Genomic DNA, 23,948 nt, shown 5'->3' with positions numbered 1-23,948 from the left:
GAATTTTTCCAGGTATTTTTGTTTTTGTTTTGGATTTCCAGCATCTGCAGTTTTTTGCTTTTATCTTAGTGCTTAAATTACCTTAATTTGCCCCTTAATCGTCGCCAGGTGCGCGTAAAAGCCGGAAGCGGCCTGCCGATTGAAATATCGCAGAAGTGCTGGATGATGTTGGGATGCTCGCCTGACATCATCTCGCCCAATTTCGTATCCGAGCAGGTCAGGCACGCACCCACCCGCTGACCTAAAAATCCTATCCTTTAGATTTTACAGATTTCACAGTTCTAATGGAAAATCAAAAGATTTTTCTATTCCATCTCTGTTCCAGTGGCATTTGGTGTATGAATATAGTCACAGCTGTTCTGGTGTGACAATATTCTGACTCTTTGAGAAACTATGGGTGGAATTTTCCACTCCCTTCAATGGTGGAAATCGTGGTGAGTGGGGGCTCAAAATGTGGAGTGATGGCAAAAGTCAATTTCCTGCCGATGGGAAATTCATTTGGAATTTTATTCTTCCAACTTTGATGGCAGGCGAAAGGCAGATTGAGTTTCCCGCTCATCTATGTTGAGAACATTTTCATTCATTTCTATCTTTTGAATGTCCATTAAAAGGCTCATTAACTTCCCCCTCCAAATTAAGCTGCCAGTGGATAAATAGAAAAGTCTGTTTCCCGACTGTACATAAGTGACGTGCACTTAGTGAGCTTCAGTTCGTCATAGACTTCAAGGCACATAGATGTTGCTTTCGTCTACCTTTAAGAGCGTTGCTGCAGGATTTCAGGTGCTTGTTTCAAGACTGGGCATGGGAGGCACAATGGGGAGGGGTGGGTGGTGGAACATGGGTGAGAAGAGGTAAGACTGAGGCAAGGCTTAGTGGGTGATGGAACATGGAGGGAAAAAGGACAACAGAGGTATTACTGGGAATGGTGTTGGAACCTAGGAGGGAAAAGAGACAATGGAGGCAGGAGTGGCGGGTTGGGGTGGTCAAGGAACAGAGTAGTGAAAGACTGTCCTGGGACAAGACTTATAAGGAGGAATTACAAAGAGGAATTAGAGACTGTCCTGGGGCTGAGGTCACACTGTTGGGACATATTGAATGTCCTGGGGCTGAGGCCATGCTGTCGGTGGTGGGAAGATTGAACAGTCTGTCCTGAGGCTGAGGCTACATTGCCGGGGGCATATTGAACAGACTGTCTTGGGGCTGAAGCCATGCTATCAGGGGAAGATTGAACAGACTGTCCTGGGGCTGTGTGGAGCCATGTTAGAGGGCTTTGCATGACACGCATGTCTTGGTCCCAGTCTTCAGCGGAGAAGGCCTCTCTGGACAGCGACAGTCGCGCACAGAATGGTGCGTAGGGCGTTGTCAGTCAACTAAGGCATTTGGTCCTAGAGTCATAAGTGTTGGGAAGCAAAGGGCACAGTTACATTCAGGAGAGGCATCTGGATTTGGTAAGTCAGCAAAAGTCATGGGTGGTGTTGGATGGTCTCATGGGGTGGGTCTCTGAAAGTAAGGGTGTACGTGGCCTTGAGCAACAGAGGCATGGGGACATCAACATTGAAGGGAATGGGGGTAAAACAGGAATTGCCACGTACAGGGTGATGGGTCAATGATGGGGGAAAATGGGGAGCCTGAATAGTAACAGTAGGATTGGAAATTAGGAGACTGTGGAGGAGGATGGCAGGAACTTGGTGGATGACAGGTAGGTTGGAAGATGTTGGCCGCACTCACAAAGGTCAGGAGCACCATCTTCACCTTTACCAAGTAATGATGCAGTTGGAAAAACACAGTTGAGAAAACAATATGTAGGGGTCTCAAGATTTGTGGGAGGAGTTCACGACTACCAATTTGGGCCGGTTGAAGGGGCACCCTATTAATTATCTGCTCAAGTCATGGAGAACAAGGTTCACATGAGTTCTGATTTTGAGGGTCAAATGCCCATTGAAGCATTGCTTCTTCTCTAATGGTGTGCATTCATGTGAGAATCCATTAAGTTTTGGGGCTACCTTTGAGTTGGCCCGATTGGCCATCTGTTACTGACAGAGGCATGTGAAAAGGGAAGGATGATTAAACAATCAAGGCCACGGCTGTTGGACAGAAGCTACATGTGCACTATAAGCCTCAATATTCTGATTCTAATGGTCATACTTTACAGGGCATAATTATTACAATCATTAGCACAAGGCTGTCTTAGGGCCAATTGCAGAGGATCGTCATCAGACTTGCGCTCTTTCGGGGCCTGGTCTCCGGCTGTCCTCTGAGTGTCAGAGACCTCGGTTGCCACTGCCTCTGTCGTATCGGTGAGGTAATCACCAGATTGTGAAGCCGAGACTATTCTAGAACTAGGTCCCACACAGGTGTGTGTTTTTGCGCTGGTGGAGGGTGCAGGTTAATGCACCCTAATCTTCATCAGACAGTTGGTCTGCTTCCTGATCTGAGGTAGGCTGGAGGCTGGGGCTAAATGCTCTGGAGGATGTCCATCACCTCTTCTTGCTAGAGGCTGGAATAGAGAAAAGAGATAATTAGTGATTGACTAGGCAGGCCCATACACAATAGGACACAGTTTGTGCAGGATCTTCTTGAGATGGGAATCAATGCTGATGTCCCATCTGCTGGTAATGTGTGACATCCATGTGGATTCTAGCCCTCAGACTGCTTGATGCCCTTGCCTGCAAATGGCTGATGCTTACCAGACGGCTTGTTGGAGATGCTGACCTCGCCTTCTGCACAGGAACAATCTCTTTCCTCTCCAGCCAGCTCTGCAGCCTGTTCATCGTACTGGGAGAGGGTGCACAACTCCGGGGTTCCCACTCCGGTCTTCAATCTGTCCCTTTTATTGTGGGAAATCTTGTCCTGCATAAAGGCAGTTGGATTGACTGTGAACACTACGGATTAAAGAGCAGTTCAGAAGCATGCAGGCCTCCTATGGGTGCTGAGCCCTCCCTAATAATGTGTGAGGACACAGTTTGTGCAGGATCTATATGAGATGGGAATCTTAACGTGGCTGGCAGACAGTCAGTGCTGATGTCCCATCTGCTGGTGGTGTGTGACATCCATGTGGATTCTAACCCTCAGACTGCCTGACGCCCTTACGAGAGTGTGAGTTTGGAGTGAGGAGAAGGTTCACTTACCCTGGTGGAGCGGATCAGATCATTCATCCTTTTTTGGCACTGCAGGGTGGTCCTTTTTTGTGGCCCAAGGGTGCTGACATCACTGGCAAGCTCCTCCCAGGCCAACGTGGTCTGATGGGTGGAACTCAAGCTCTCATCCTGAGGAAAGAGGACCTTCAGCCTTTCCTGGAAAGCCTGGAGGAATTTCCCCAGGAAGGCCTCGCTGAATTGTGGAACTGGGGATTTATTTATTTTAGGCACCATGCTAATTTAGACCTTCCGCTCACACCTCGCCTGTATTTAGTGAATGTGTGAGTGGTTGCTGTTTAAATATGGTGCCCGGACTGTCGACCTCATGAGATTACAGGATTGTGGACGTATCCCTGCCTGCGCCGCCACCAGATTTAACCAGCTTCTCGCTAATACATAATTAATAAGCTGAAAAGCGGAAGATCTTGTGTGAAAGTCTGTGCCGCTGGCCAGGAGGTTTACGCGGACTTTTCCGCCCACCACTGCACCTAGTCTCCAGAAGGAAAGTTCTGCCCTATGTTTTTAAAAGCTACACTTTAAAAGACTGAAATTCAAGATGGCTTCCAATGTCTACCGGGTGCTTTTACTGACCTGCCCTGTAGACGAGCGTTGTGGGCTGGTTAATGAGGATCAAGTGGGATTTCCACCCCTCACTGGGGAGGGTGTCCCACCCTCTGGAGCTGCCAGTCAATCCAATTGCTCCTGCCCAACTGCCCACACCAAATGCGTTATGGTTTGGACGGCATATTATCAAGGTCAGTTTTGGCACTTGATTACTTATTTGAACATGGTGGGTGAGCTTCTTATTTTGCCACCCGCCCATCCCTCCCATGTATCTTGGGGCTGAGCTTGGGGTTGGGCAGGAAGGTGGTGGAGTGGCACCCGCCCTATTTTACATGCCTCCTGCCTGAAACACATTAGGTGGAGGCACATTAAATACAGCTCATTATCTTGTTTCCAGAGAGGACAAAGAGCCCTCTCTCTGATATTGACTCAATGTTTGTCAGACCAAGAGATAAACAAAACCCCACCAACACGTTCATTGTAAAAAATGTGGATTTGTCTTCTCAAATACAAAAGGCTACTGAAACCATAGGTGGGAGAAGAATCTAAATGCTTAATAGGATGATCACAATACCTTATTTGGACCTCGACTTGACACTGATATGAGATTAAATGTTCCAGCAACCATCTTTGTTCCCTGCTAATGGATCATAACAGAAGTTCAAACTGACTTTAGAGAAAAAAACATTTTCAGAGACTTCAACATTGACATCCTTCAGAGAGAGAGAGAGTCCGGCAAAGATCCTCCACCTGCAGTCAGCTAAGCAGCCAAGTACATACCTGCAATCCCTTTCATGAGGAAGAAGGACTCTCTCCTCTAACCTGTTCAATCTTCCAATCTATCTGTGAAAACAACCTCTGGCAGATCCACTACAAGAGCCTTCACAACCACAGAGAAATCCCTATTTGTCAAAGGCCAGAATTTTATGTTCGGCATGTGGGCGCACGCCCCACACACCTGAGTGTAATATGACACGCGATGATGTTGGGCATGCGTCCCAATGTCACTGCGCACCCTTATGATATTTTGCTAGGCAGGCGCGCGATGAAAACGGAGGCGTGCCTGCTATTAATTTACGGGCCGGTCAAGGCCTTTGAGACATCAATTGTCTCAGAGTTAACATAGCCCGTGCAATTTTCAGGGCGTCGCACAGGCACAACAGGCAGGTGGGTAGGCCATATTTTCAAAAACCTCATCTTCGGGCTGGATAAAAGGGGTGAGTGGGCTTGCTAATGCGAGTTGTTTGTACTTTAGCTTATAAATTGCTGCTGCTTGCTTGTGTGAACAGGACATCTTCATTTCGCTTCAGAGCTGGATTGACAGAAATAAGAAGCTTCAGTTCAGGACTCCAGAGGAGTCATACCACTTGGGTCCTTCCAGGTATCAGACAGCCTTCCCTTACCCTGGGAATGGGGATTGTGGTCTCCACTGGAGGCACCTCCTCTGAGGAGGAAGAGAGGGCCAAAGAGGGAGGAGGCCAGGTGTCCTTATTCAGCCTCCAGGGGGAGGAGAAGCACAGGCACAAGGGGCGCAGGGCCAATAGGAAATCCAAGGTGGAAGGGGCCGCAGAAGATGCCACTTTCCTGTGGCCAGGGTATACAGGCGGCGATGTAGCTACCTCAATATGTCTGAGGTGCAATGCCAAAGGAGGCTCCGTCTCTCAAGGGAGACAGTGACCTCCATCTGTCAGATGATCGGCCCTGAGACCAGCTTCTACTTTGTGGGTAGACACCCCATGCCAGTGGCATTGAGGGTCATCGTGGCCTTCAACTTCTATGCCTCTGGCTCTTTCCAGGGGTCGGTGGATGATCTTTGTGGATTCTCCCAATCAACTGTCCACAGTTGTGTCAAGCTGGTGACAGACATACTGTTCAGGTGTGCACTGACTTTAATTCACTAGCACCCAGACGAGGCCATCCAGGCAGAGCGAGCCAGAGGCTTTGCAGCGATTGCTGGGTTCCTCCGCATCCAGGGTTCAATCGACTGCACGCATGTGGCCATCAAGGCACCATTGGGTGAGCCCGGTGCCTTCGACAACAGGAAGGGCTCCCACTCCATGAACGTGCAGCAGTTAGTGTGTGACCATAGGATACAGATTCAGCAAGTCTGTGCAAGGTACCCAGGCAGCTCCCATGACGCTTACATCCTGAGACACTCCCAGGTGCGGAGGCTCTTCGGTGGATAAATGGCTGATAGGTGACAAGGGCTATCCTCTCAAAAGGTGGCTCATGACACCTCTCCGCCATCCAAGAACAGAGGCTGAGCTGTGGTACAATGGGAGCCATGCCTCCACAAGGGTGGTGGTAGAGACAGCCATAGGCTTGTCAAGATGTGTTTCCGATGCCTGGACCATTCGCTCCAATGCCTGTGCACTCCATTACCCCCCCAGATTGTGTGTCACTGTTAGTGGTTGCATGCTGCACTCTACACAATTTGGCACTGGAAAGGGGGGACACAGTGGAGGAAGAAGACGTTGATGCAGCTGCTCTGGCAACAGACGATGAGTCCAGTAGTGAGTCCGAGGACGAGCATGGTCAGGAGAACGCTATGGGGATAGATGCTGACCTGGACAATCTCCAGGGAGGCAGGGATACCCAGGATGCTTTGATCCAATGCTCCTTCAACTGGCCTACCAAATAAGAACCACCATCACATGCCATGGCTGCAGGCTCCATACTCAATACCTGACAGGAACATTTGCTTGGTGAACAATATGCACTATGTGCCACTTCAATAAAGTTCAGTGACAAACAATTCACTCATAACATCATGGGTTACCTTGCACCTGCAGAACTAATGAAGCACCCAGAGGCTTGTTGAGCAGAAACACATTTAATGATGTGGTGTCTGGCATATATAATGCAATTGAAATTGAAATCCATCACATCAATTAACATTTAACGTAAAAGTGGGAGAAAAAAATATCACCAGTGATAAGCCCATGTTGTGCTTTAAGTTTTCACTTGTGGGTGCTATGCCTAGGTACTTCCCCCTCGCTGGCACTGGCATTGGAGACAGCCTGCTCACTCTGCTGTCCTGTTGGCCTTGATGACCTTGGCAGTCGTCCTCCGGCCCGTGGGAGGGAGCGGTCAGTGCCACGGTTGGCATCTCTCCAGTCGCTGCAGCCTTATTGGATGCCGCTGTCACTGGCAGAGGGGCGGAGGAGCTGCTGCCATCATCTGGAGCGCCCAGAGAGGAGCCTGCAGAGATGACAGGCAGCTCTTGCGCCAACGCGAAGTCACTTTGGACTTCCCTGCTCACCATTGATGGATGGGCACCTAGCTGGGAAACTGGGTGCCCAATCCATCTCCCACATTGACAGTGACCACCTGAGGTCATTGCTGGTGTGAGGGCTTGCAGGTCCAAGCGCATCCCCAGCATTCCCTGATTCAGCTCCTGGAGGAGCATCTCCATGAGAGTTGCCACTGTCTCCTTGGAGGAGGCAGTGCAGTTGGCCATGAGGGTCATTACATTGCTCACGCTCTGCATGGACTCCTCCACAACGCAGAGCATGGCATGCATTTCCTCATGTTTCTCTGCCAGATCCTCCCGCACACCCTGCTGAACTTCCAGCATCTACTGCCTCAGGGATGACTCCAAAGGCACATCATCAGCCACCGGCTGAGCATGTTCCTGGTCCCCAGCAGTCTGCCAACTGCCGGCGCCCTGGGCACTCTCTGCTTCCGACAGCACCTCAAGTGAGTGTGAAATGCCCTCACCAATGTGCACTGAGATACTGGCCGCCAACGTAACACCCACCGAGTTGCTGGTATCTACGCTGGTGCCTGCGTGGCTGAAAGAGTGTGGTGCAGGTGCGTTGTGATGGCTGTTGTCTCTTGGGGTCAGTGGTGGACCTTCAGGCTCCTCGCCTCAATGGGCTGCTGGTGAGTCTGAAAGAAAGAACCAGGAGATGCCATTAGTTGAAGCCATTTCACTGTTGCTGTGAATGCCTGGCACCCGGAACAGAGTGCCCTCGTCTTTCCATTATCAATGGAGATTGCATGTTCGAGGCATACATCAGTATAGAGACAACAGTGGAATGGTTGCAATGACAGACATTCTGACATCAGTGCACTGCACTCTTACCTCGCTGTGGCACCCCAACCTCACACGCGGCCGGTTGACCTAGGCGCATGTCACCTCTCCAGCTCCAGGGCCTCCTGCTCATATCGAGTTAGGATGAGTAGGTGGGGTGCTCCACCGCCAGTCTGCAACCTCTCAGCATTGTTATGGGATGTCTTCTCCTGAAGGGACAGAGGAGCATTGATTAGCCATTGCAGCCTGGCCAACCCTGCCTGAGGAATACCTCTCAAGGCTCAGCCAATTCGTGACCCTGGAGCCAGAAGACACTCATTCCAAGGGCTCACCCCCTTGCCCAGATGCTGCCTCATTGACATTTGCCACTCACACTCTAGGACCTCTGAGGTCCAAGGGGGTCGGGGGTCGGTGGGCGGGGGGAGGCGGGGTGCAAGGTGGGCAGCTCCTAATTGCTGTGCTAAATAACCCATGCCAACATGGTGTTCATCCTTCCCAATCGCAGGAGATCATGAAGCGCTAACGGCACTGCACCCGTGTGCATCTCACCACATCATGGGAACTCATCCTGGATGCCACCTCCTCTTCCCAGGCATTTTTGATGAGGTCGGGGGGCCTCCTCCTCCGTCCCTGGGAACAAGGATCTCTCTCCGTGCTGCCACCTCCTCCAGGAGGGCAGCGAGATACTCATCAGAAAACTGCGGGGCTGACTGCCCTGCCGACCTGCCCTCCCACCTGCCGTGTTCACCCGTTACGATCTCCATCACGAGGTGCAAGTGCTTAATTGGCAGCCTTTGAATGGCTGCCACGACTGCTTTTGAATCGGCTACTGGGTCGCCATTTGACCCGGTGGACGTTGAGCTCATGCTCCCGCCCGCCCCTTCTTGCTGTTGCCGCTGTTGTGACTTACACCGGGTGGGCCCTTAATTGGCCCGCCCGCATAAAATTGCGGCGCAGAGCTGATCGCGGGCAGGGGTCGGCTTCCCGACCACCTCCGCTCGTTCCCGCCGAGCCCACCCGACAAGGGTAAAATTCTAGCCATGATCTTCGCTTTCAGAAAGCATCAACTTCACCAAGAAACCTCGGGCCCGCAATAGAATAGAGATTGAGCTAAATTCCAAATTTTATAATTACTGTTTTACCTTCAATTGCATCTAGTTTCTTGTGTGTGATCGTTTGGGTAAGTCATGTGAGTGAGTTATCAAGCTTTTGTTTAGCCTTCAGGGCAAGTGTGTTTGAGAAATAAAGTAACTTTCTGTATTTTTAATGCGAAAGCTTGCTGCTAGACTTTTTAACTTGACTCAAATAAGAAAGTGCACACATCCACAAACAAATTTATTTGTTCACGAGCAATAAAATGTAACGCCTTAAAATTGTCCATAAAATATCCCAATATCTGAAAGGTTTTAAACAAGTTTAGACTTACAAATTCCAACTTAAATTTCTGTATTTCTTTGATTCTCGAAATTATGTAGTAGTCATGAAAGCATTTAGTTTATAACAAATGTGTGTTTATCCGCTCCTCTCCTACACTGATTGACAATTGCAAATAAAATTATTCTTCTGTTCTATCGCTTTTAACAAATAATGTAATATTTTAAGCCACGTACATGGTTACCTTTATACTAAGTTAGCTTTTTGAAGTACTGAGTACATTCGAGGCCAATAAAGAGAACCAAAATCGAAAGTAGTGGATGAGACAAGGCAAAAAGTTGTGGTTAGATGAAACAATATTTAAATTTGAAAGACTTTTAGCTAACAGGAGAAAGTTCTCCCTTAGATCTTTGCATATGATATTAGCAGCTACTAAATTGTGGACAGTTTCCAGATTTACAGTTCTCCAAATTTTGTTAACGTTGTGATGCTTATTTTGGTTAATATGTCTTTTTTGGCAGAATTCTTTGTGAAACTAACTTGTACTTAACATCCAAGTGTCCACGTTCTGTACTATATAAGTGGCACAATTTCTTGCAAAAGCCATTGACTAATGCCAGCAGTATCAAGTTATCTGTAGCTTAGTTCTTTACACACACCATAGGATGTATTTAATGGGGTGCCGTGGTTCCCGTATCTCCCATGACTAAAATGTTAGGGGGAGGAACCTGTCTAGTAGAAGAATGGCAGCTTTCCAGTACCAGCAGCCTCCAGGAGTGGTGGCCAATGACAGTATAGCACTTTGAGAAGGCATTCAGTGCTGGCTCGGGACTTGATAAGTTTTTGTGGTTCTCATGGGGCCATGCTGGCAGACAGCAATAAGGAGTGTTGGGGGAGGCTGTGGTTTGAGAGGCCATGACGGGAGGGGAACCTGGAGGGGTAACACCTTGGGACAATGGTGAGGGGGATCTCTGATGGGCACAAGGGTCCATTGATTAGGGACGCCATGCAGGGAAACCTGCCAGGCTTACCGCTTGGCGTGAACCTCTCCCGCTGCTGCTAACCCCTGGCAGCAGCAGGATGAGACCCTTTACTGAGTATTAATGTTTAAATCTTGATGTCACTCCTGCCGCTGGTAAAATTGCAGTGGGGGCAGAGGCAGGTGGATAGGCAGTGGGCAGGCTGCCTGTTTGGATTTGACATGCTTCAAACCCACTGGCAAAGGAGTATTAATTCTGGCCCCTTGGAACTACTGTTGGTGTGCTCCATTTTAGGCAGACCTGTGACATTTGTACACTTTGCGGATGGAATTTTACAGTCCCGCCAAAGTTTAGAATGACTTGCTGCATTTTACGGCCCATCCCCGCTGGGGCCGTAAAATTCCAGCCTGCACATTATTAAGAAAGATGTTGAATGGTCTTTATTGTTATATAATTTATTTAAGGATTTATTCAGTCATAACATGATAACAGCTGCTTTACCTGCATGTCCTCTGAGGCACCTGGATCTCACAATCTAGTACAATCTTCGGATAAAGGGAGTTGGGAAGCTGGGGATTGCACAAAAATTCCCATTTGAAGGTCATACATTCTTATTATTATATTTAAATTACAAGTTGCTTTGTTCTCATATATCATAGAAGCTGCTTATGGAAACTTTTCATGTTGTAATTATACTTTCCTTCCACTGGTGCTGCTGGAGGAAGAATATAAATATAGTGTGACAAGTTTCCATTATATATGTGAACAAAACAATGTATAATGTAAAACATTAACAGGAAATGTGTGTAAATGTAGGATACTTACGATACTACAATTAATCTCTCGTGCAAAGAGAGAGGTAAGACCAAATGCACTCTTCAGGTAAAGGGGGGTTACAGCTTGGGATAAATGGACCTCTGTCTTAATATATATTTTGAAGATCATACAATATGAACAAGCAAACTCAGATGTGTAATGTACATGTCGTAATTTTTTTCACTTCCTCAGCAGGCACAGCTTCCAAAGACATTTGGTATAAATTTTACCTCATATAAACAATTGAAATTTGCTCTCTTATTTTTCAAAGTTATTTGAAAATAAAATACCGATCATAAAATTGAAGGTACTGAAGAAACATGTTGCTTGACTATGGCTGATTGAATGCTACTGATACATGGTGGAAAATTAGATTGCGTAATCAAAATTCAGCTCACAGAGTCACAGGTGTGAGTTCAAATCTCAACTCCAAGTCCATGCACTTAGAGTGGCTGAGATCTTCAAGTGAAAGGTTTAATGAAGGGATTAAATTACACAAAGTACAATCCAATGTATAAATTTAATTATGTTATTGTGAAATGTGTATTATTTTTATTTTGTTTAAGCCCCTATTTTGGGCATTATAAATTAGAATTAATGAGGAATAAAATGGTAGTTGATTTTCACAAAAACTTTTCTGAGAATTGTCGGAATTCAGGACAAGCCATTGGCCCATCAGAGCAATGAATTTTTGAAGACAAGCTCTTAATAAACGCTGACTTAAGACCCAGATCAGTTGAAACAAAAGTGCAACAACAATGTGACAATAGGACTCAAGTGGTGCAGACAAGCAGTGCATGCAGATGCAAACTTGTAATATGTACTAGATGGATAAATATACAATTGGCCATATACTTAATTAGCTTGAGCTATACTCTCTAATGGATTAATACTATGTTTTAATTTCATAGCATCTACTTGTAAAGAAGATTCCTTGCAAAGCCAATGCCCCTTCGGGTTCTTTCTTTGCCCGTGATAATACTGCCAACTTTCTAGCCTGGTGCAGAGAAGTCGGGGTGGATGATACTTGCCTTTTTGAGTCTGAAGGTTTGGGTATGTAGTTAATTATGTTATAATCATAATATACATAATATAATCATAATTAGCTGCAATATAGGATATCTTGAAGGTTTTATTGTGATACATTACACAATATGTTGAGTATTTTCTATGACCTGCATTGGTGCACTGAGTTTTATTTCAAAAGTCCTATTTAGTTTGATGAATGCATTATCTGTACTGTCTGGAGAATAAATAAGCCTTTGTGCAACTGAAAGACCTCTTTTCTCAAAAAGATAAAAGGTCACTTGACAAAAACTGACCGCAGTGCTTATCTTTCATGTAACTGATATGCCCTTTCTATTTGTTAATGGAACTGTTTTGCTCTATTGTTTCCAGCTGACAGCTTGACATACTTATCACTGTGTTTTCTCTGACATACTCTAATGCAAAATAAAGCTGTCAGTAATCTCAAGAGAAATAGTCTCAAAGATGACTATCTGCACTTTGACACTTTTGGCTCAAATATTGCCTTTTTTAGGAAATACCACCAATGGAAGGAGTCTTCTTCATTGCGAGACAAAGAAGATCTGAAGCAGGGACTCTTATAAAGGTTTCACCTCAGTTGGTGTTGGAATGCTCTGTATTATACCATAATATTGTGATCAGTGTTGTAATTTGTGTCTTTTAACTGATCTTACATACTGATTTTGTTCATCAACCACTGCCTTCTCCCAGTTACTGTGTATAATATAACATTCATTATCATTTTGTTTTCCATTAATGCATGTGAAAAGAATTTGTGTGTTGGCTGAGCCTCTAAAACCCCACAAACAAAAATCTTACAGGGTTCACAGGTTAACTTAAAAGATCCTAATTGATTGGATAGTAAAGGTGAACTTAAGTCACCTCTTCACCTATGTCATTTCAAGACCTTGCAGTGTTTTAATATCAGTTATTTGTTTTGAGTGGCCTTTCACGAATTGGTTAAAGAGATTAAACTCCTCACTTGTTGCTAACTTAGAAACAATTCCAAAACCAATTATAAATAATAAAACTTGTATTAAAGTCCTTGAACACTGAAACACATTTTCATGTTTTAAAATGTACAAGTTTGTTCTGGATAATATCAGAGTAATCTGGATATCTATCAGAAGCAGGAAGACTGGCTGTTTTTTTGTCCTCCTAGCCTCAGGGTTTGGGAGATTAAAGACCATTGCAGTGTTTCACTGACGCATTTGTTTAGATCAAGCAAGGAATTTCAGCACAATCGTTAAATATTTTAAAATAGAATTAGAAAACACAAAATCATATTGCATGTATTCATTAAATAAATTCTCAAACTAAACCAAAATTCTGTGAGCTTGTTATAATTATGTTTCTTGAGGAGTGCTTTCAACACATTTCTCAAGGTCATTTGTCTCTTAGAATGAACTCAGCTGGTTATATAATTCAGTGAACAATTGAATCCGTTCTGAAACAAGTGCAAAATAGGCACACTGAGGTCCAATATCAGGGACTAACATTCTGCGTCCTAAGGACATCTGAAAAGCGTCTGATTGGAAATTGTGTTTGGTTATTTTTCATATGGCTGCCTAAAACAGAATTAGGCTCTTTACTATTGCTAATAAAGGGTCTAATTTCTATGTTAGGAAAGTTAGTTTGGCCTGAGCAAAGTATGCATTAGTACTGTTCCACTCAGGTTTTCTAGGTGTGGATGCAGCCAAGCCAGCGATTGCCAGCAAGTAAAGTAATTTTAAAGAAGACACAGAGCCAGGACGAGCAAATGAACACCTCATTCTATTCAACTTTCCATTGGTCATCCCCCATACCCATTCCCATGGTTCTCTGCTCCTGAGACTTTACTGATGCTGGTGGCCTGAGATTTGCTTATACAGTTGAGCGACCTGCCTAGAGGTGTGGCAGGCACCAACAGCTTGTGATTATTTAGATGTGGCGAAGGACTAAATTCTCACAATATTTGGGTTTCTGTTTTCGGGCACAGGCTAATTGAGTTAACACCAGGTTTAACCAATGTAAGGACATTAGTCCTAACTAAGCTTACCCAAGAGGACATTACTGGCCCGGCAACAGCAGAGGGAAGAGAAGGAAGCCAACCCAGGACTGTGATTTCCACTCCCCTGCGCAACAACGTGCCCCAACTGGAAGAACGTATGGATCCAGAATTGGGCTCCTCTGTCATCTGAAGTCTCACCAAGCCTGACGGACATCCTCAATTCCAAGGGACCACCGCCACCACCGCCGACTGGCCCAGCATAGCTGATGAGTTAAACGTTAGAGTGCTTGGCAAATTTTTGGGACTTTAGCAGCCACAGAATGAAAACTGGTTTGTAGTTCAAAGCAAAACAGCCGTGTCTCTTTTCCATTCAGACAGCGACAGATTTTGTCAGCTTCTGATAACTAGGTAGTTTAAATACATTGATGTTAATACAGTTTTGTGTTGTGACAGCCCTTTTGTTTAGCGAAGGTTTGCCCAAACAAGAACACTTGTTTTCTTTTATTCGTTCATGGGATGTGGACTTCGCTGGCTGGGCCAGCATTTATTGTCCATCTCTAGTTGCCCTTGAGAAGGTGGTGGTGAGCTGCCTTCTTGAACCACTGCAGTCCATGTGGTGTAGTTACACCCACAGTGCTGTTAGGAAGGGAGTTCCAGGATTTTGACCCAGTGACAGTGAAGGAACAGCGATATATTTCCTAATCAGAATGGTGAGTAACTTGGAGAGGAATGTCAAGGTGCTGGTGCTCCCATCTATTTGCTGCCGTTTTTCTTCAAATGGTAGTGGTTGTGGGGTTGGAAGATGCTGTTGAAGGAGACTTGGTGAAGTCCAACATCTGGAGACTTGTTCTACTCTCTGCCCCATAGCTGCAATAATTGACATCCAAATACAGAGCTGAAAATCTGCCTTGCTGCAGACTGAATTCATCTCTGAGCTTTTGGAACTGATAATACCATAATTGAGCAATAGTGGCAGTGGCTGCTTAACATCAGTTCAGAATAAAGTGGCTGCAGCCTCATTTTTAGCAACTGTTGCTGGTCTGAAAACTGTAAAAGTGCAGAATCTGGCTTATATTTCATTGTTGGTGTTTTCTTTTCATGTAAAGCATTCTTCTGAATTGAATCAAATTAAAGGTGTAGTACAAAACTAAATATAAACCCATGACATTATTATGTTATATAGTGCACTTAAGGGATATACATGTAACAAGAAACGCCTGTAAAAGTTAACATTTGCTAAAGAACTAATATCTTGTCAAAGATTAAATAGTTTTTGGATATCAATAGCAGGTAGAGAATTGTTTAAGCTGTAAATAACATTTTAAAGAAAGTGATTTCTGTCCAATTTTCCATTTACCTGTAGTTGAATTCCTCCAAACTTTTTACAAATCCTTGACATTAACAATTTTATATCCTGGGAGAACACCACACCTTTAGTAATTTATATGCTCCTTCATATACTTTCTAGTTGGAGAGCTGGCTATCTCAGCAAGGATAAGGTGGATTTATACCGATTTCCCTCAGTTAGGATACATAATGAGAAACTACATATGGCAGAATCATCCCAAATTTGCACTAAGTGCAGCAGTGGGCAGGTAAAACAATGCTTTACCCGCCAGCTGCAATGGTGGCTTTTCATGGCCTATCATCCCAAACCTGCTGCATTAATTATGCATTCCTGGGAAACACACCATTTCCATGGTGTGTTTAGGCAAGCTCGCCTAAGAACATAAGAAATAGGAACAAGAATAGTCTGTTCGGCCTCTCAAGCCTGCTCCACCATTCAATAAGGTCATGGCTGATCTTCTTGTGTTTCGATTTCCACATTCCTATCTATCCCCTATAACCTTTGATTCCCTTGTCTAACAAGAATCTATCTACCTCCGCCTTAAAAATATTCAATGACCCCATCTCCACCACCTTCTGAGGCAGAGAGTTCCAAAGTTGCACAATCCTCTGAGAGAAAAAAATTCTCCTCATTTCTGTCCTTAAAGGGCGACCCCTAATTTTAAAGCAGTGCCCACTAGTTCTGGACTGACCCACAAGAGGAAACATCCTTTTGACGTCCAACTTGTCAAGGCTGTTCAGGATCTTGTATACTTTAATCAAATCACCCCTCACTCTTTTAAACTCCTTTGGAAACCAGCCCAGTCTGTCCAACCTTTCCTCATAAGACAACCCACTCATTCCAGGTATCAATCTAGTAAACTTCCTTTGAACCACCTCCAATGCATTTACATCCTTCCTTAAATAAGGAGATCAAAACCGCACACAGTATTCGAGGTGTGATGCCCTGTATAACTGAAGCATAACATCGTTACTTTTGTGTTCAATCCCTCTTGTAATAAAGGGTAGCATTCTATTAGCCTTCTTAATTACTTGCTGTACCTGCATGCTAACTTTTTGTGACTCATGTATGAGAACACCTTTCCCCCTCTGTACCTCAGAATTACGCAGCTGTACTCCATTTAAGTAATACTCAGCTTTTTTGTTCTTCCTGCCAAAGTGAACAACTTCACATTTTCCCACATTAAACTCCATTTGCCAGATTTTTGCCCACTCAATCAACCTATCTATATCCATCTGCAACCTCCTCATGTTCTCTTCACAACATACTTTCATACCTATCTTTGTGTCATCTGCAAATTTAATTACCATGTCTTCACTCCCCTCATTTAAGTCATTGATGTAAATTGTAAAAAGTTAGCCTATAATTTCCTATTTTCTGCCTCCCTCCCTTCTTGAATAGATGGGTTATTTTTTGCTACTTTCCAGTCTGATGGAACCTTTCCAGAATCTAGCGAATTTTGGAAAATTAACATCAGCGCATTGACTACCTCATTAGCTACCTCTTTTAAGAGCCTAGGATGTACTCCATCGGGACCCGGAGACATGCCAGCCTGCAGCTCCATCAAGTTGCTCAGTACCCTTTCCCTGGTGATTTCAATTTCACCAAGGCCAGAATCTTCGGGTCAGTGAGCGAGGACGGGCCCCGCTCGCCGATGTGTAAGATGGCGCGGGGTGAAATCGGGTGTGTGTCCCGACGTCACCGCGCGTAATTCAGATCTTCAATTCGGTGGGCGCATGCCAGAGTCGGCTGCACACCCGTCAAGCTGTCAAAGGCCTGTTAAATTCCAATTAAAATAACTAACATAGCTGGCCATCCCTTAAGGTTGGCGGGCAGGTGAAGAGCCCAGGTGGCCTTCGCATTTATCATGAAACCTCATCCATGGGCAGGATGAGGTTTCATGAAGGTTTTTAAACTTTAATAAAAATTTTTAATAACATTCATAGACGTGTCCCAGCTCATGTGAAGCTGTCACATGAGGGCACATGTCTTAAATATTTTTTTTCCTTTATTTAAATGTTTAAAATCAAACTAATCTCCCTGAGGCAGCTCTGTGCCTCAGGGAGATTTCTGCGCTCTTTCGCGCACATGCACAAAAGAACACAGGCACCGACTCAGCCTACTCCCCCTGTCTTCACAGGGAGCGTTCAGCTGCTCAGTGATCGGCTGCATGCCTGCCTGCGCCCGCTCCTGACCAAACTCCCCAGATGGGGAGAAAATTCTCCCCCAAATTCCTCTCGCCCTTTCACCTCCTGATTTGCAGCTATTACTGGAATATTTTTTGTATCCTCTACAGTGAACACAGAAGCAAAATATTTATTAATTTCTTTTGTCATTTCCTTATTATCTACTATTAACTCCTCACTGACACTCTCTAGAGGACCAACACTCAATTTACTTTTTTCCTTTCTAAATACCTGTAGAAACTCTTGCTATCCATTTTTTTCATTTCTAGCTATCTTTCTCTCATACTCTAATTCCTTTCTCTTGGTTAACCTTTCACTCATTCTCTGCTATTCTTTATATTCTGACCAATCATCTGCCATTCTTTGTGGAGTTGTATGTTTTTTCCTTAAGTTTAATGCTTTCCTTAACTTCCTTATTTAAACACGGACGGTGGGTCCTCCTTTTAGAATGTTTTGTTATAATAGGAATGTACTTATTCCGAATACTCTGAAATCCCCCCTTAAGTGTCAGCCACTGCTTCTCTAATGATGTATCCTCGAACCTGGTTTTCCAGTTCACTTTAGCTATCTCACCTTGCTGCTTCAGCACACTGGGTGCCATATTTAAAGTCTAGCCCCAGGCACACATCTCAGTGCTTCCTGCCCATGTCTGCTGTAAAGGAGCCATGGCCCTAAAAGGCAGAAAGACTGCAGCCCCCAGGTTCAATGACGTGCCTTTTGGTTGCAGTGGAGGCTCGCTGTAATGTCCTCTACCTTGCTCTGGCCTCAGGATGGGCAGCAACCTCACTAATCCGGCTTGGGAGGCGGTGGCAGCAGTGGTCAGCACCAATGCCCTTCAAAAGAGGGCAGCCGCCCAGTGCTGCATGAGGATGAATGATTGCCTTTGTTCCGACAGGGTATGTCGCTCTGCTTATCACTCTCAACTCACACTCTCACAAACCCATCACACATCCACAGGGCTCTGACTCACTGCCAGTTCAAGGGACATCACCATTCACTCTCTCACACACATCTTCATTGCCCTCATCCCATCCATGGGACCACTCCACCCACATATCCCAATTATACTTATCATCTGGCCTGGTGGGTGTCCTGCTTACACTCTCTCCATCTTTATTCATGCAGGACAAGCTGGCACACAACAAGACGGAGAGGTCGCAGACCGGTGGAGGAATGCCTGAAATCAAGGTCATCATGGACTTTGAAAACAGAGCCATCTAGCTGGTTGGTGAGGATCTGGACTGTTCCTCTGCTGACGGTGAGGTTAGCGGTGCTCTATCAAATGAAGGTCCAGCAGTGCAACATCCACCAATTAACCATGCTGTGACTGATGTGTCCTGTTTCACAGGCCACTGTAATGCACTAATTATCTCCTCTTGCCTTCTCAGGCACATCTGGGAAACAGCCGATGGAGCCCATGACTCAGGCCTCCAATCAATCCCCAAAGAAACCTCTGAAGAGGAATCTGGAGGCACCAAGGTAGCTCTTGTCCCTGAGGAGGCATCCCTGCAGCTTCTGTGGACCCTGGAAGATGTCAGGGATCTGGGACTGACTGAGAGTGTAGGAGTCATGCACAACTCCCTGGAAACTGTGCTCAGACCTACAGAATGCATTTGTGGTGGTCGCCACCAGCTGCCCATTCAGTGAATGGAATCCCTTGCGGTTGACATAGTTGACTGGGTGTTGCAACAGCGATCTGAGTGTCACGTGAGTGCAGTCGATGGCACCCTGCATCTGTGGGAAACCTGAGATCTGGGCTAATCCATTCACTTTTCACTCTTGCATCCTGGCTGTCCTGGTCCAGGGCTAAATGCACAAAGTTGTGTGCCCTCATGAAGATGGCATCTGAGACTTCATGGATGCATTTGTGGTTGGGGGCTTGTGATATCCCACAGAGTTCACCTGTTGAGCGCTGAAAGGAACCACTGGCATAGAAATTGAGCTCCGCAGTCACTTTCACAGCCACTGGCAGTGGCACCCTCTATGTCCCTTTGTGCCAAATCCTGCAGTAGCTGGCAGATGTAACTGACCAGTTCCCTAGACATGTGTAGTCTTCGGCGACACCGGTTCTCAGTCATCTGCATGAATGAAAGACGCTGTCTATAGACCCTGGGTCTAGCTAGGTGTCGATCAGCGATGGCTCGTTGTGGTTCTTTGGTGGTGTGTGCAGAAGCCCCAGCCGCCCCTTCTTCCAGAGCCTGCTGCTCCACCCTCAGCTCAGCTAGGCACCCCAGTCGTTCTCTTCTCAGTTGTCTTCGCTCTCTGTAAGCCAGAGCCTTGGAGCTAGGTCACCAGGCTCCATGATCCTGTTGCACTCCTCTTGCAGGATGGAAAACAAAGACTTGTGGGTTAGCATGGGTGTATAAAGAACCTATCTTGGTTAAGTCTGAAGGCCCCTTAACACATCCTGGAGAGTGCTGGCCACCACTTGGATGGCTAGAGTTTAGTGCGCTGCATGGCTGAATGAAACTACCTCCCCACCTCCGCCCCACTCCATCCGACCGATTGGTGGCCGTTTTGCCCATTGGACTGCATGCTGTGCTCTCAGCTCAGGCACAGGCATTCTCCTAACCCACACTGCAAGGTTGCACTGTTAGCTTGAACCATGGGGGAGACTGGTCCAAACTGGAATGATGACATTGCACAAAGCTGTGAGCGCCCCCAGCAGCAACTGCTCCATGGCCAGCTTTGGCGAGGAGATTGTACAATGTGCCCAGTCATCCAACTGTTCTGCAGTTCACTAAAACACTCAATAGTTTGCAGCGTATGCCCGAGGGGTGAAAAGCTCAGGAGCACTTGGTGGCAGTTTGATACCTCTGTGTTGCTTGAGTGGGCAGAGAAGCTAGAGGCCCACCTCCAATCATATCATTGTGGCTGTACCTGTCTCAGCTGCAGAGGAATGGTCACTTTCTACAAGGTTTCCCTAATGCGTGGCTGCTTCCCTCACCCGCCAACCCCCCTTCAACACGCACGAGTTTGTGTGCTACCTTCAACTGTAGGGAAGCACTTGCCCCCCCTCTCCCAATGCACCTTATTCATTCATTCATCAACTTATGGTTGTACACTCAAAGGTGTTTGAGTCATTAGCATATTAAAGTAATATACCTGCACGATATAGCCCCTCTGTTCTGATGTGAACAACCTGTTATTCCAGGCTGTTGTTGCCATCAGGACTTTGCTGCTTGTGGACACGCTTATCAAAATCTGTATGGTTTAAATACTACAATGTAGGGCAGCCCTTGCCACCCACGCCCACACAATGCACCTCAAGCGCAGGGCATCCCTTGCCCCCTGCAACGTGCCTCCACCTTGAAGTGGAACATGTGACTCTGGCGAGCGATCCGCACTGTGTATTCGCCTCCGTGTTCCCCTCAAAGTGCAGCCCACCAAGTGTACACCTTTTGTTGCTGTTGTGAAACATGTCGGTGTGCAATCATGCTGATGTGGGCGGATGATCCAATGGGGAGGGAGACAATTCCGGCAGGCTGGGCTTATAATGATGTGCAGATGTATTAAAATGAAGTTCCCTATGTCTGATGGCGTGAAATGTAGCCCGTCATTGGTGGGCGAAGAGGACGATCGCAAACCGGTTTCACGATGTTGTGAAACTGATTTTTGGCCTTCTCACCATATTGTCTGCTCATGCCACAGAACACACCTGACGCCAACGGGCATGGACAATGTCGTCTATAGTCTTGGACAAAAAAAATTGGGAAACTTGCACTGGAATAGCAGCATAAGCATAACAATATGGCAATTTTCAGCACAAAAATTGTTTGTAGGGGACTTATGCCAGTTTTTATGCTACAGTCAAGCTTCCTTCATCTTTTGTGCCAATTCATACCACTATTATTAACATAACTGAAAGTCATTTCTGAATGGACTGCAAACCTACACTCAATATTCAGGCAAACAAGACCCAAAATCATATTTCTGATTTTTTTTAAGTGATGTTTTAAATTTCTCCCTACATTCTATAGTCTGTATCAATTAATGTTTTTTATGGCATCAGAATGAGTTACAGTAAATATTGAAAAACTTTCCACGTTGTATTTTCTTCACCATGCTGTCCCTAATTTGCATAAAAGATGGGTTCATGACTTCTTGGAAAATGTCACTGACTGTGCTATCAAGAAGCACTTACCAATAATCTGCTCTGTGATTCTCAGTTGGGCTTTTAGCGGGACCGCTCAGTCTCCCAATTTAATTTCAGCCTTGGTACAAACATCATCAAAGGAACTGGGATGAGGTGAAAGTGACAGCTCTTGTAATAAAGGCCGCATTTGACTGCATGTGGTATCAAGGAGCCCTAGTAAAACTGAAGTGAAAGGAAACCAAGGGAAATCCTGGCTGAAGCCTTACCTACACAAGGGTAGTTGGTTGTGTGTGTTCTAAGCCCCAGGCCATCGCAAAGGAGTTTCTCAAAGCAATGTCCTCAACCCAATCATCTTCAGCTGTTTCATCAATGACATTTCCTCCATCATAAGGACAAAAATGGGAATTAAACGAACATGCAGGAAATACTGTGTTCTGATGAAAGGTCATTGACCTGAAACATTGGGGTGAATTTTACGGGAGGGCTTATTGCACCCCATTAGAATAGTCAGCGATAATATGTTGCAGCGGCCTTAACAGGCTCAGTGTGGGACTTCCGTCCCTTAATGAAAGGATGTCCTGCCTTCGAGATGGCCAACAGCTCTACTATCCCAGCAGTGCCAGAAATCAGTAGCAGGCTTTGCCCCCACACAGAAGACAGCATGGATATCAGACTCAGGTAAGTCACCAGCACAATGCCATTGGGTCAAAATCTCAGAACTCCCCACATAACAGCACTGTGGGAGAACCTTCATCGCAATGACTGCAACAGTTCAGGAAGGCGGCTCACCATCACCTCCTTAAGGGCAAATAGAGATGGGCAATAAATGCTGGCCTTAACAACAATGCCCATTTACTGTGAGTGAATAAATTAACATTAATTTCCATACTTGAAGAGTGATTTGAAGGAGAAATATGTGTAAGTTCCACGCTTTCCTCAGGCTCAAATAAGATTCTTAGGAAATTTCAATCGCATGTAATGGTTGACAATATTGACATAGAAACCAGGGTAAATTTTTGGGTGGTGAAACGACATGACTGTTGTTTCCTACTAGAACTCAGTTTTGTGATCTTGAAGGATGAACAAACCATTGCACTATATTTTATCATTTTAGTTTGATAACAATTATTCTGTTTTGGTGTGTGGTATTAATGTCTTCATATGCAATAGACTTACATGAGAAAACAGATTAAAGCCATAATTTTTTTATCGTTCTTAAAAGTGTGTAAATTACAATTATGCAAATTGCTCCAAAGACAACATCGGCCGGGAATTTTCAGTTGGCATGCGGGGGTGGGCCCGATATGGTCCTTATGGTCCAAGCGGCCTTTACGTTTTTTAGGAAACCTCATCCACAAGCGGGATGAGGTTTCCTAAAGCTTTCATGAATTAAATAAAAAAGATTTCTGAAATATGAAAACATGTCCCATCTCATGTGACAAACTTTTAATCCATTTATTTATTTATTTCAAAAGTGCTTCAGCTCCATGCCTCGGGGAGATTGAAGCGCTCTTGCATGTGCATGCACGGAAGAGTGCTGGCCCCGACTCTTCCTCCTCCTCCTGCCCACACAGGTGGTGCTACCGCTCTCACCTTATGCTGGGTGGGCCTTATTTGGCCCCCCAGCTTCAAATGGCAGAGTAGAGCCGAACGCGGGCAGCAGTCGGCTCCGTGACCGCCCCCACCCGCCCCCACTGAGCCCGCCCGACGTGGGAAAAATTCAGCCATAATTATTTAGATAAATAGACATTTTCATAACGAAGCCAGCAGTCAAAAATTAAAATAAATTTGTGGCCTAAACATGAGTTAAAAAGAAATGATTACAAAAGTTATAAAGTGGAAAATACTATCATTAACTAAGGTATAAATATTATAAGTAATTTCGCTTTTAGAAGTATTGATTAATAGTTGATATTAAATCACTAATTGTTCTTCGTGCTTTATGTTTACAGTCCTTCATAAACAGCCTAGAGAAGTATGCCTTTGTTTGCTGGAACTGGGAAGAATAGCTTCCAGGTAGGATTACTTTTCCCTTTTCTTCTAATAAATAGAAACAGGATCATTTTCACTTCATTAACCACTCGACCCAGTGCTTGCTGCCGACATTTGTTGCCATCCCTGCCAGGCCAGTAAATAGTGCAAAGAGATTTTCAAGATTGTATTTATCAACATCTTGTGGGCAGTTCTTTAAACAGTACTCTAGATTGCGATGTTATGGCTTACTTACTATCAGCACCACAAAGATTCATTGATTTTGCTGACCACAGGGCGAGAGAAAACAGCAAGGATTATTTTCCTTGCTACAGGTTAAGGATATATTTTAGTTGGAAGCTCACAAAGGTTTTGGCTTAAATTCAAATATGTACAATAACCTGTTAAGTTATGGGTGCACTCA

At 45.3% G+C, this 23,948-nt stretch overlaps 1 protein-coding gene and 1 pseudogene across 1 annotated transcript in view; both read left to right on the top strand.

Moving 5' to 3' along the window:
• Window positions 1-23,948, top strand: part of LOC121283332 (growth arrest-specific protein 2) — a 213,055-nt gene that overhangs the window by 68,798 nt on the left and 120,309 nt on the right. The window contains exons 4-5 of the mRNA XM_041197796.1: window positions 11,819-11,960; window positions 23,506-23,569. Of these exons, the coding sequence (XP_041053730.1) occupies window positions 11,819-11,960; window positions 23,506-23,569 (206 nt within the window). The remainder of the gene's footprint in view (window positions 1-11,818; window positions 11,961-23,505; window positions 23,570-23,948) is intronic.
• LOC121283717 lies at window positions 20,435-20,650 on the top strand (annotated as a pseudogene).

The sequence above is a fragment of the Carcharodon carcharias genome, chromosome 10 (assembly GCF_017639515.1).
Source record: "Carcharodon carcharias isolate sCarCar2 chromosome 10, sCarCar2.pri, whole genome shotgun sequence".
NCBI classification, from domain to species: Eukaryota; Metazoa; Chordata; class Chondrichthyes; order Lamniformes; family Lamnidae; genus Carcharodon; species Carcharodon carcharias.
This window is presented reverse-complemented; position numbering and strand designations above follow the sequence as displayed.